At 34.8% G+C, this 12,107-nt stretch overlaps 1 protein-coding gene across 2 annotated transcripts in view; it reads right to left on the bottom strand.

The window, feature by feature from the left end:
• The window catches only part of SMARCAD1 (SWI/SNF-related, matrix-associated actin-dependent regulator of chromatin, subfamily a, containing DEAD/H box 1), an 83,600-nt gene that overhangs the window by 11,371 nt on the left and 60,122 nt on the right, over window positions 1-12,107 (bottom strand). For both annotated transcript variants that reach the window (XM_054553303.2, NM_001374139.1), the window contains 9 exon segments: window positions 9,267-9,357; window positions 6,313-6,412; window positions 5,232-5,291; window positions 5,059-5,134; window positions 3,157-3,292; window positions 2,469-2,606; window positions 1,105-1,200; window positions 890-1,007; window positions 581-702 (listed from right to left, as the gene is read on the bottom strand). In XM_054553303.2, the coding sequence (XP_054409278.1) occupies window positions 581-702; window positions 890-1,007; window positions 1,105-1,200; window positions 2,469-2,606; window positions 3,157-3,292; window positions 5,059-5,134; window positions 5,232-5,291; window positions 6,313-6,412; window positions 9,267-9,357 (937 nt within the window).

Genomic DNA, 12,107 nt, shown 5'->3' with positions numbered 1-12,107 from the left:
CCCCTGTAGTGAGAAAGCAGTCCCAGAAAACAAAAACAGGCATGACTGTGTTATAGTAAAACCTTATTTATAAAAATAGTCACTGCTGTAAGGCCATAGTTTGCTGACTTATGATGTAGGTTATCAGTCCTTCTTTGTTCTTATGTCCCCCAAATCATTTTGAACTTAGTCTAAAATGTGTTTTCCGTGTTTCAGCGCAGTGACTGATGCCTGTAATTCCAGCACTTTGGGAGGCCAAGGCGGGCGAATCGCTTGAGCTCAGGAGTTCAAACCAGCCTGGGCAACATGGCAAAACCCCATCCGTACAAAAAAATTAGCCGGGCATGGTGGTGCGTGTCTGTAGTCCCAGCTAATCAGCAGGCCAACGCAGGAGGATGGCTTAAGCCCAGCAGGCAGAAGTTGCAGTGAGCCAAGACTGCCCGCCTTGGCAACAGAGCCAGACCTGGTCTGAAAAAAAAAAAAAAGTTTTTCTTAAATATGTAGTTAAAGGTTTAGTATGCCCACTGGGTTCACCAATCTTATAGCCTAACAACTTAACCTCTTATTAAAGCTTAGTGTTAACATAATATGAAATCCTTACCTTTAGCATAAGCTGAGACATTTCCTTGAGTTTTTCAGCTGTGTAATATTGGCGATGTAATAAAGGATGATTGGCCATTTTCCTCAACTGCATCATGACATTGCACATTTCTGTGTTTTTCTCTGTGACCCAAAGAGAACACAGTAAAAAATAAAACCAAGCGGATAACTGTTGAAATATATCAACTAAGTTTTTAAATTATTTCCTCAAATTCCAGATAATTTTTTAAAATGCACAAATCCCATTATATGACTAAACAAAATGCATCCCCAGTACAAGCTTCTTTTTCACATAAAAATCAGATTATACCCAAGTTATTGATAGATTTTTTCAATCTGTTGAAAAGACCCAAATAGAGTTGCTCCTGCTTCTCCGACATTACACACAACTCAATTCGATCTTTCTTGGGGGGTAACTGCTTGAGAACCTGAGACAGAAAAACAGTTTAAGATAATCATTCTAGTAAAGAGAAAAACTTAAGTTTTAAAAACAATAAAAATAAAAAACATGTAGATAAGCATTACCTCTTCTTTTACTCTTCTGAGAATAAATGGCTTTATAATTTGTTTTGCATGTGCTATTCTCTCCTTTTCATATATACTTTGCTCATCTGCTGATTTCTGAGCAAAATAAAAACATATCCTTTTAGGACTCATTCATTTAAATTATTGCAATAACAGTATTATTACACAGCATAAAAACTCCTTCACTAGAGTCTGAGTTATTTTCTGTAGAAACTTGATTCATTCTAGAAGGCACTTCACATCTGAATTCTGGGCTGCCATGTACTTCTTGAAGCTCCCTATGTATTTTGAAGTTTCATGATACGTAATCATGTTCTCTACTGAAGTAATCAATTTGAACTGTACTAGATGGGTGTTCAGAAGTCATCAACTGATGAGTCATGAATCGATTACCTAGATAACTCTCATTTAAAAATGTGTCTAAGTGTGGGTAAGGAGGAGTGTGGGGGGTAGAAAATCCTTTATTTCTTTGTGGAAAATGGCCCCAAAAGGAAGCCAGTGCAGGCTGATGCAAATCACTTGGTCTAAAACTGGGGAATAGTACTTAGTCAAAACTGGTGATTCTGGAGAATTAAGAAGTAGAATTTTATTCTAGGATGTGAAGGAGTCCTCCATATATTATGAACTAAACATAGAAAGTGGTTCATAAAATCTGCTAGGCCATTTAAAACACTGTACATTAAGTGGGAGGGAATTCAAATTAGTAAATGTTTAAAAGGCAGTTAATTTGCAGTGGACGAGTATCACAGAAAATTCTTGCAAAAGATTAGTGATGTGGAAGAGAGCCAAGAATCAGTGTAAACACCGTGGTACTGAAAAATCTGGGAGTTCTTGAAGACTATACCTTACTTTTCCTAAACAATAAAGAAGTAACAAAACTTTTCTTGTGAAGAGGATTTCTTTACTGTAGCTGTTAGTTGTGACTTTGGTTTTATGAACTTTTATTTCAAAATATATTTCTCAGCATAGGCATTTTCTGGATATTCTAGCTTTGTCTAGTTTTATAGTTTACCCATTAAGAAATGTTACTAATTTACGTAGTCAATTTTGATACAGATGATGTAATGATCAAATTTTCTGCACATACTATATATCTGAGTTCTTCATCAATTTAAAATCGTCATCCTTCAGAAAATTAGGATATTAACCAAGACTTCTGGCCATTGATTAGGGAAATCGCTATTTTTTTTTCCCCATTATATTTTAGCTGGTTTCCAAACCAATCCAAACATAGAGTTATCACCTACTTAAAGTTACTTCATAGAGCATATGCACTATGAAAACAACAAAAGAGACTTAACAGAAGAATGGCCCAGATAAAACACAAATAACATATTTGGGAGAAAATATGCACTTATGCTTACTGTCTTAGAGGAAAACATTCTTCGTATTTCACTGGTGCTACTACTAAACATGTGTGGCATAACAAAATTCAACAGCGACATGAGTTCTAACAGATTATTCTGCACAGGCGTGCCTGTGAGCAGCAAACGGTTATTTGCCTGTGAATAAAGGTAAAATTTATATTAGCTTTTTCTTAAAGAGCTACTCCTTTCATGTCTATCCTCCCCAGTGAAAGGTGAAGGGAGGAGAGATAAATTAAAACCATTATTAATAATTTAACATTCTCTGATGAATGATATAGTAATTTAAATAATTGATGTCTGCTATTATCAATAACAATGAATACGAAAACCATTGGTCTTATTTTATAAGTAGGTAACTTGTGTCCTCATATCACCTTTATGAGGTGATGAAAGATTATTTATAAATAGTTTAACATATAGAACAGGTAAATTATGGCTTATGACCTAATAATTTTTTAAAGGGTTGTTAAAAAACAAAATCAAAGAATACGTGACAGAGGCCTTCTAGTCCATAAAGGGTGAAATATTTACTATCTTCCCTTTTACAGAAAAAACTTGCTAACACAGACTACTACATATATTAAATTACATAATACAAATTCTGCTAATAAAGAATACTACATATATTAAATTACGTAATCTAAATTTTATGGTAATTTGGAAAACTTTACAAACATTCTCTTACATTAATTGTCATAAGGTGCTGGTAGCGAATGGAGCCCATATTCTTCAGCATATGGCCCTCATCAAAAATTGCGTAATTAAGTTTCAGCCGTCGAAACAGACTACGGTCATCAGAACTGCTGATCGCACAGTTATATCTGTCACCAAAAGAAAAAACATCTCTAAGGTTATACCTTTAAGAGCTTGGAGTCTAGTGAAATTTAATGTCTTATAAAATCATTTTTTATTTACACATTTCTAACAGCCAGTACTTAAAGCACAGCACTAGACACGGGTGATACTCAAATAAACACTGACGTATTTGTATTTAATAATTATTGATGTACACTGTAACCAAGCTATGAAAGCTGCAATACATAATTGAAAGAAAATGTTAAAAGGCTGGGCGCGGTGGCTCACACCTGTAATCCCAGCACTTTTGGAGGCCGAGGCGGGCGGATCACAAGGTCAGGAGATCGAGACCATCCTGGTTAACACAGTGAAACCCTGTCTCTACTAAAAATATAAAAAATTAGCCGGGCGTGGTGGTAGGCGCCTGTAGTCCCAGCTATTCGGGAGGCCGAGACAGGAGAATGGTGTGAACCCGGGAGGCAGAGGTTGTAGTGAGCCGAGATCGCGCCACTGCACTCCAGCCTGGGGGACAGAGTGAGACTCCGTCTCGGAAAAAAAAAAAAAAAAAAAAAAAAAAAAGAAAATGTTAATGTTACAATCGGACAACTTCTACATACCCGGAAGGAGGTCAATTTGGGTATAACTTATAAGTAATCTGCTCCATGAAGCGTTATATTTTAATAAGTACAAAAAAGAACATGAAGCTAAAACATGTTTCTCTTTAAAACATAATATTTTATTAAACTAGCAGAGTAGATCCAAGAAATAATAGTTAATAGCTAGCAGCTTGAGTCTGCATATGGAGCCTGTTTTATTAAGAAAAAACAAAATTCTGCATGAATTGTTAAAGAACAGACTCCTACACAAGAAGCCAGTAGAGAGAAATAATAACTACAATTAAAAGAGAACTTTAAATAAATCAAATAATAAATGTAACACCAAGAGCATTAAGTTCTGTGCAAGATATTTACATCGAACGATTACTATCAAGTAGTATTATTAGTATTATTTTTCATTTTTATTTCTGCCCTAGCTCAAATTTTTCATTGAGAAAATGAAATTTCATTGTATTTATTATAGATACTTATTTGTAAGTTAAAAATATAAATAATTTTGGTGGGATATCTCAAATTTTACTTTAAGCTTAACTGAGAAATTACTATTACAAGACGACTTTTTTCAATAAGTAGGCAAAACCTTTTTATAGTCACCATTAATGAGGTGATGCACTAACAAAAACCTCCTATATGGGTGTTACACACCAAACTAAAAAATGCCTGAACTCATCATTTTTTATGGGGACATGGATGAAATTGGAAATCATCATTCTCAGTAAACTGTCGCAAGAACAAAAAACCAAACACCGCATATTCTCACTCATAGGTGGGAATTGAACAATGAGAACACATGGACACAGGAAGGGGAACATCACACTCTGGGGACTGTTGTGGGGTGGGGGGAGGGGGGAGGGATAGCATTGGGAGATATACCTAATGCTAGATGACGAGTTGGTGGGTGCAGTGCACCAGCATGGCACATGTATACATATGTAACTTACCTGCACATTGCGCACATGTACCATAAAACCTAAAGTATAATAATAATAATAATAATAATAATAATAATAATAAAAGAAAAAAAAAAAAATGCCTGAATCCTCAACATTAGTCATTCCATTACTTTCGTATCACAGTTAACAGCATAAACTTTCCTACATAGTACTACTACAATTTCTTTTTTAAATTTGGGGGCTGCATAAATATCCATCTTCCCCAAATTTCTCAATACTTACGTGGTCACAATTACATTGTAATCTTCATATCTACTATGAATGTTAAATCTAATTTGTTTACGTTCTTCTTGAGAACCTAGAATTTAAAAACAATAAACACATTTTGACTGTATTTATTGTGCTGTACTTTATTTTTAATTTCCAAAGTTAAAAGCAGAATGACATATTCTTACCATAGTAACAGAGCACCTTCAAAGTAGGGCACCATAAATTAACTTCCCTTAACCAGTTATCTATGGAACAGAAGAGACATTATTTGCAACTGCTACAATAGGGTATGTTCACACGGTTAAATGAACACTAAACTTTGACAAGTGCTACTTAGAAATCAGTCTTTTATAAAATGTAAATACTGGCCTGGCAAGGTGACTCATGCCTGTAATCCCAACACTTTGGGAAGCTGAGGCGGGTGGATCACCTGAGGTCAGGAGTTTGATACCAGCCTGGCCAACATGGTGAAACCCCATCTCCACTAAAAATACAAAAATCAGCCAGGCATGGTGGTGGGCGCTTGTAATCCCAGCTACTCGGGGGGCTGAGGCACAAGAACCTGGGAGGCGGAGGTTGCGGTGAGCCAAGATTGAGCCACCACACTCCAGCCTGGGTGACACAGCGAGACTGTGTTAAAAATAAAAAAAAAAAAATTAAAAATTAAAATATAAATACCATGGTGATTGTTTTCATTACAGACCCTTTACAATATTACTCCTTATGAAACCTATGTAAAATGATCTTGAGGTTTTGTGAGACATCAAAATGAAGGGCAGATGACCAAATATTATATTTACAGTTGATTATTAACCTCCAATTTAAAGAGAAGGGGGTTTTCTTTGTTACATTCACATGTACAAATATTCTCTTATTCTAACTTCTGCATCCAACAAATTGAGAAAGAATGGAACAGTTATATGTGTAGGAATTAATTACGTATCTGTTTAATTCTACATTTGAAAGTACTCATTTTCTCTTAGTCACTTTAAAAGTAACTAAAAGTATTATGAAACCAATATAAATCGTCCTTGGTCTATAATTTTAAAACTGACTTACATTTGAGTTCTTTTTAAAAGACTACCAATATAATCAAACACACATATATAAACAAAGGAGAAAAGTATAAAGAGACCATAAAATTAATATTCATCTCTACAAACTAAGAAACCACGACACCCCTCCGACACACACCCTTACACACACTCTCTTCTACCTATATAAAACATGATAAAGTTAAATACAGTTGTCTCCAGTATTACAAACCTATAGTTGAAGCTGGAACAACGATCAAATGAGGACCATTATTACCCTCCTGATAGAGGTATGCCAGAAATGCAATGGCTTGAATAGTTTTTCCTAGGCCCTAAAAAGTTTAAAAGACAATATATAACACTTTAAAACAAAAAATAAATACATAAAAATACAAAAGAAAAAGCAGTAATTCTGTGCTGTATTCACTTTTGATTTCCCATAATGCAACTCTAAAGGAATTTCTACTACGTTCTTAGTTCTCAAATGACAGAATTGATTATAATCTCCAAATGATGCTATAACTTACTTTACTGAGCAGTGGCTAGATCTTCATTGCTAGTTCATATACAATACACATTAATATGGAAGACTTTTTGCATTGCATGGAAAGGATATAATTTTGGTTATTGCTTATACACAGTGAATGCTTAATATCCACTGAATGGTTTGAGGGCAATGTCCCATGACTAAATGGAGGAAACATATGCCTAATCTATCCCAGCAACTCTACCCTTAAGAATATAATCATGAGATATGAGCGCTTATGTTGGCAAAAGGACTTGGGTAAGAATGTTCATAGTTTTATCTTAATAGCCAAACACTGGAAATAACCTAAATAGGTTGGGTGCCGTGGTGCATGCCTGTAATCCCAGAACTTGGGGATGCTGAGGCAGGTGGATCACTTGAGCCCAGGAGTTTGAGACAAGCCTGGGCAACATGGCAAAACTTCATCTCTACAAAAATACTAAATAGCCGGGCTATTTAGTATTACTAAATATTAAATACTAAATACTAAAATAACTAAAAAGTTAGCCGGGCATGGTGGCGCATGTCTGTGATCCCAGATACTCGGGAGGGCTGAGGTGGGTGGATTGCCTAAGCTCAAGAGGTCAAGGCTGCAGTGAGCTGAGAGTGGGCCACTGCACTCCAGCCTGGGTGACAGAGCAAGCACCTGCTTAAAAAGAAAAAGGAAAGAAAGAAAAAAGAAAAGAAATAACCTAAATATTCATATCCAACAGAAGAAGATCAACAAATTGCACTGTATTTATACCATGGACTACCATACCACATGGCAATTTAAAAAAACAAAAACAAAAACAAAAAAACTACTGATACATATAAGAACACAGATGGATCTCAGTAACATTATGTTGCACCAAATGAACCAAAAACAAATAGTATAGAGTATACTGCATATACTGCATAACCAGAAAAAAATCCATGGCGACAGGTATAAGAATAGTGGTAGCAGCAACTGGAAAAAAGCATGAGAAACTTTCTGGGATGATGGAAAAGCTGCTCTGGGTAGTAGTCACATGGGTGTACATATATGTAAAAAGTCACTAAGCTGTATATTTGTACATTTTACTGCAACTAAATTAGACATCATTAAAACATTGGTTTTAAAAAGATACTTAGGAGATACAGCTCCTCAGGGGAACTGAATGCTACCAACTGTTGTGGACTGAGTTGTGTCCACCTCCTTCCCACTGACAATACATACATTCAAGTCATAACCCCCAATGCCATTGTATTTAGAGACACGGCTTTTCAGGAGGAAATTAAGGCTAAACGAGTTCATAAGTGTGGGGCCTGAACCCAATATGACTGTCCTTGTAAGAAGAAATATCAGGCATGTGTACATACACAGAAAAGGCCACATAAGGACAGAGTAAGAAAGTGGCTGTCTTCAAGTCAAAGAGAGGACTCGGGAGAAACGCAAGCTACCAATACACTGATCTTGGACTGTCCATCTCCAGAATTGTGAAGAACAAATTTCTGTTGTTTAAGCCACTTAGTCTGTGGTATTTTGTTATGGCAATGCTAGCTGACTAAGCCATCAACTTATAAATATTATGTTGAGCTTTACAGGTTACAAAAATAGTTTCACATAATATATACCTCATTTGATAGTAAATGCAATCTTATGATATAAAAACTATCTACATTTTATTATTAGTTTTGAGAGATTAGGTCAACTGGAAAGGATCGGATAGCTCCTGAAAGGCAAAGCTGGGGACCCCAAACCCAGGTCTGATTTCCAAGTGCAGTCACACAACTGAAATGATATATCTTCTGTAATTTCTGTAAGTATTTTGAAATCCTGTGAATATTATTCTTTTCTATTAGATAACAGTATCTCTGTTTTAATGACAGTATAAAATATACATGGGAAAATATCTTATAATGCTAAAGATTACTTTCCTAGAGGCTAATTAGGGAACAAATATCATTATCTGTGTTAACTTTTATTTTAGGAATCCAACACACAGTGTAACATTTTCTTTGCTGAACATGACTCATTTTACATATACCCTTCAAAAAACTATAGCTGGAGGAATAGAGATGTTAGATTAAAGGTCAAGTTTCCACATGACAACATCTGGACTACTGGCTATAACAAACTTCGTGAACTCAGCTTTAAGGAAATATGATTTGAGAAAGAACAGAGACCCGGAGAGACCTCTAATAAAAATAAAATAGCTGAAATGATGTTGCTGATATATATGTGGATTTATTCACTGACAAGGACAGGGATCTAAGTTACAATTTTAAAGGCAGCTGTAGAAAAAGCACATATATTACATATATGTATGTACGTACACATGTACATACACAACATCTGCAGAAGGTAGTATCTAGAAAAGAAGACACCAAACTAGTTCTTGTTTAAGTGGTGGAATTGTAGGTGACTTTGATTTTGATTTTTTAATTTGTATTTCTATGTTTGTAACGTATTTACTAATCTGATAATCAGAAAGACAATAAATCTATCTTCATCTTGGGGAGGAGTGAGGAGGGTAGAACTAACTCGATACCAAAAACAAAGATGAGATAAAATATAAGATACTGAGGTGGCAGTAGTTAACTACAGTAGCAAAAAAAAGTTTCATGTTTTAAATGACAGCAAGAATACCTTTTAATGACACTTTGAACAACAAATCTTAGAAATAAAGTACACTTACCATTTCATCTGCCAAAATGCCATTAAGTCCATGTTTATGTACCAATGCCAGCCAATTCAAACCAACCTTCTGATAGGGCTTGAGTGACAAACTGGTAAAGAGAGAGTTACCAAATATTACACATTTATATTTCTATTAGTTATTACAATGCACATAAAAACTAAAATGCCTAGGTCTAATCTTACCTTTTAACTGTTAGATGCTATGTACACCCTACTTAAAAAAATGAACCCAAGACATAAATGATTTTTCAGATCTTCTCAAACTTTATTGTCTATTCTTATTTATTTCTTCTGGCAATAAGAATCAAGCATTTCCATATTTGGTCATAATATAGTACCTTCAAATTAATTCCATAAATGATTAGAATATTAACTATGATAATATATTACTAAGCTAGTATTTATACTAGAAAATTGAATTGTGGTGATTTGATTTTTAGCACATTAAAGAACTTAAAAGTATTAGGACAAAAAAAAACGCAAACATAATTTGCTACTTTGGCCAGGTAGGTTTAATAAACACTTTCTGAATGTGTGTCAATCACTCCTAATATCAGTGGTATGTATAATTCTGAAGCACGCATGTATGTGTGTATTACGTGCGTACTACGTACAAATGTACACAGCACACGTTTAGCAAAATTATTTGTTTTGACACTTGCATGCTACTTTCTACTCACTGATGTTCACTGATGTTTTAGCAAATGCTAAAAGACAGTGAACATCAGTGAGTAGAAAGTAGCATGCAAGTGTCAAAAACCTTATTTAATGTGGAAACACATAAACAGACTAATCCCTGAGAATGAACTGTTTGGAAAGTAATATGGCAGAGTTATAAGGAATGAAAAGAGTGGCTCATGTCCGTAATCCAAGCACTTTGCGAGGCTGTGGTGGGCAGATTGCTTGAGCTCAGGAGTTCGCGACCAGGCTGGGCAACATGACAAAACGCTGTCTCTACCAAAAATACAAAAAAAATTAGCCGGGCATGGTGACGTATGCTTGTAGTCCCAGCTACTCAGGAGACTGAGGTGGAAGGATCACCTGAGCCTAGGAGGCAGAAGTTATAGTGAGCTGAGATCATGCCATTGCACTTCAGCCTGGGTGACAGAGCCAGACCCTGTCTCAATAACAACAACAACAACAACAACAACAAAAAAGAATGAAAACAATAGTACAAATGGTTAAAAACTATTAACAGTTATCACTTATTGAACATCTATTATACATAGGCACAGATATCATTTTTCAAACATCACCTCATTTAACCCTTTAAAAATCCCATAAAGTAGTTACTATCATCACTTTAACAGACAAAAAAAAACTTAATTTGCCTGAGGTTGCATAGCTACAAAGTGTTAAGACTAAGATTTTAATTCAGGATGTTGATCTCACTCCAAAGCCTATTCTCATATTCACTAAAACACCTTACATTAATGTGAAAACATAGGACAAGGCCATGCCTCCCATTCTCCAGCTTTTATCCTGTCCCCTTAATTTCCTCTTGCATATATCCTGTTTGCACACAGGGAAGGGTCTGGACATAGCTATAGTATAATAAATTGTTGAAGGATCAAACTCTGAAATCAAGACATAATTAGAGCTGAGTGAAGAACAGGTAGTTGAATCATGTCCATCTTAAATCAGAATCTATGTTTTAACTGTGGGGTATGCAACTTATAAAACACTTCCCATTTAATACAACTAAAAGTATAGGTAGGAGAAAAAGCAGTATTTCTAAGGTCTTTATAATTCTTTTGCTGAATTTTAAAAAAGGTCTTTGCTTTCCCAATCAATATAATTTCAATGCTACTACTATAAAAGTAGTAATAAATAGAACATGTTATCATAGACATTTTAATTTCCGGATCCAAAACAATTATTTCTACTATAATGGTGACAGTAAATGCTAAAACTGGAATATTTACCATATTTCAGACTATGCTATGGTCTTAATATACATTATTATTTCATTTAATCCATATTAAAAATAGGAAATATTAATTATCTGCATTTTACAGATGAGAAGCTCACTGGAGCTCACAGAAGTTAAGTAACTTGCCCAAGGTCATGCAGCTAACCAAATCTGTATCTGCAATGGTAGTGCCAGTATCCAATCCAGGTGTGATCCAGAGCTCAGCACTTAACCAGTAAATAGTAGAAATGAAAAAATTCTCTTTCATCCTGACCCACCCATCCTACGGTCAACACAACACTGAGGTTTCCATTATTTTTATGCATCCTTCCCAATTCTTTAGTCATCCTATTCACATAAGGCTCACAATTTACGACTAATGAAACTTGATAAGGTAGGCATACATCACTTATAAATGCAGCCAAGGACCCACATGCCATCTCAACATACAACCTATCACAAATAGCCACGAAATATTCTTAATAAACAAAAATTACTGAAATTCTTCATCACCAACACACATTGGGAAAAGAGTCTATTTAAGTGTCAAAATACTCATTATAACATCAAATTTTAAAAAGTGATGAGGAAATTTAAAAAACGACTACACAGATTTTTAAAATTTAAATAAAATTGTTTTATTCAAAATGACAAATTATGGTAAGGTGTTTTGATCAGGACATGAAATGGTTTTATTATATTGAAATATTTGTTATAAAAATATAAAGTATTAATGTGTATATATGTTTGCTGTTCTGTTAGATTTGTCTAAATTACAAGTGGCTTTGTTGCTTACTATCACGGAACTGCTGCCAATTACAGATCCTTTCTCAGCATGTAAAAGGACCAAAGAAAATGCAATTTTGATAGACTCTGAACCCATTTATTATAATGACATTTAAAAATAGGATACCTATATTCTTTTCT

The sequence above is a fragment of the Pongo abelii genome, chromosome 3, assembly GCF_028885655.2.
Source record: "Pongo abelii isolate AG06213 chromosome 3, NHGRI_mPonAbe1-v2.0_pri, whole genome shotgun sequence".
Lineage (NCBI taxonomy): Eukaryota > Metazoa > Chordata > Mammalia > Primates > Hominidae > Pongo > Pongo abelii.
Note: the sequence above shows the minus strand (reverse complement) of the source record. Positions and strands in the feature narration are given on the sequence as shown.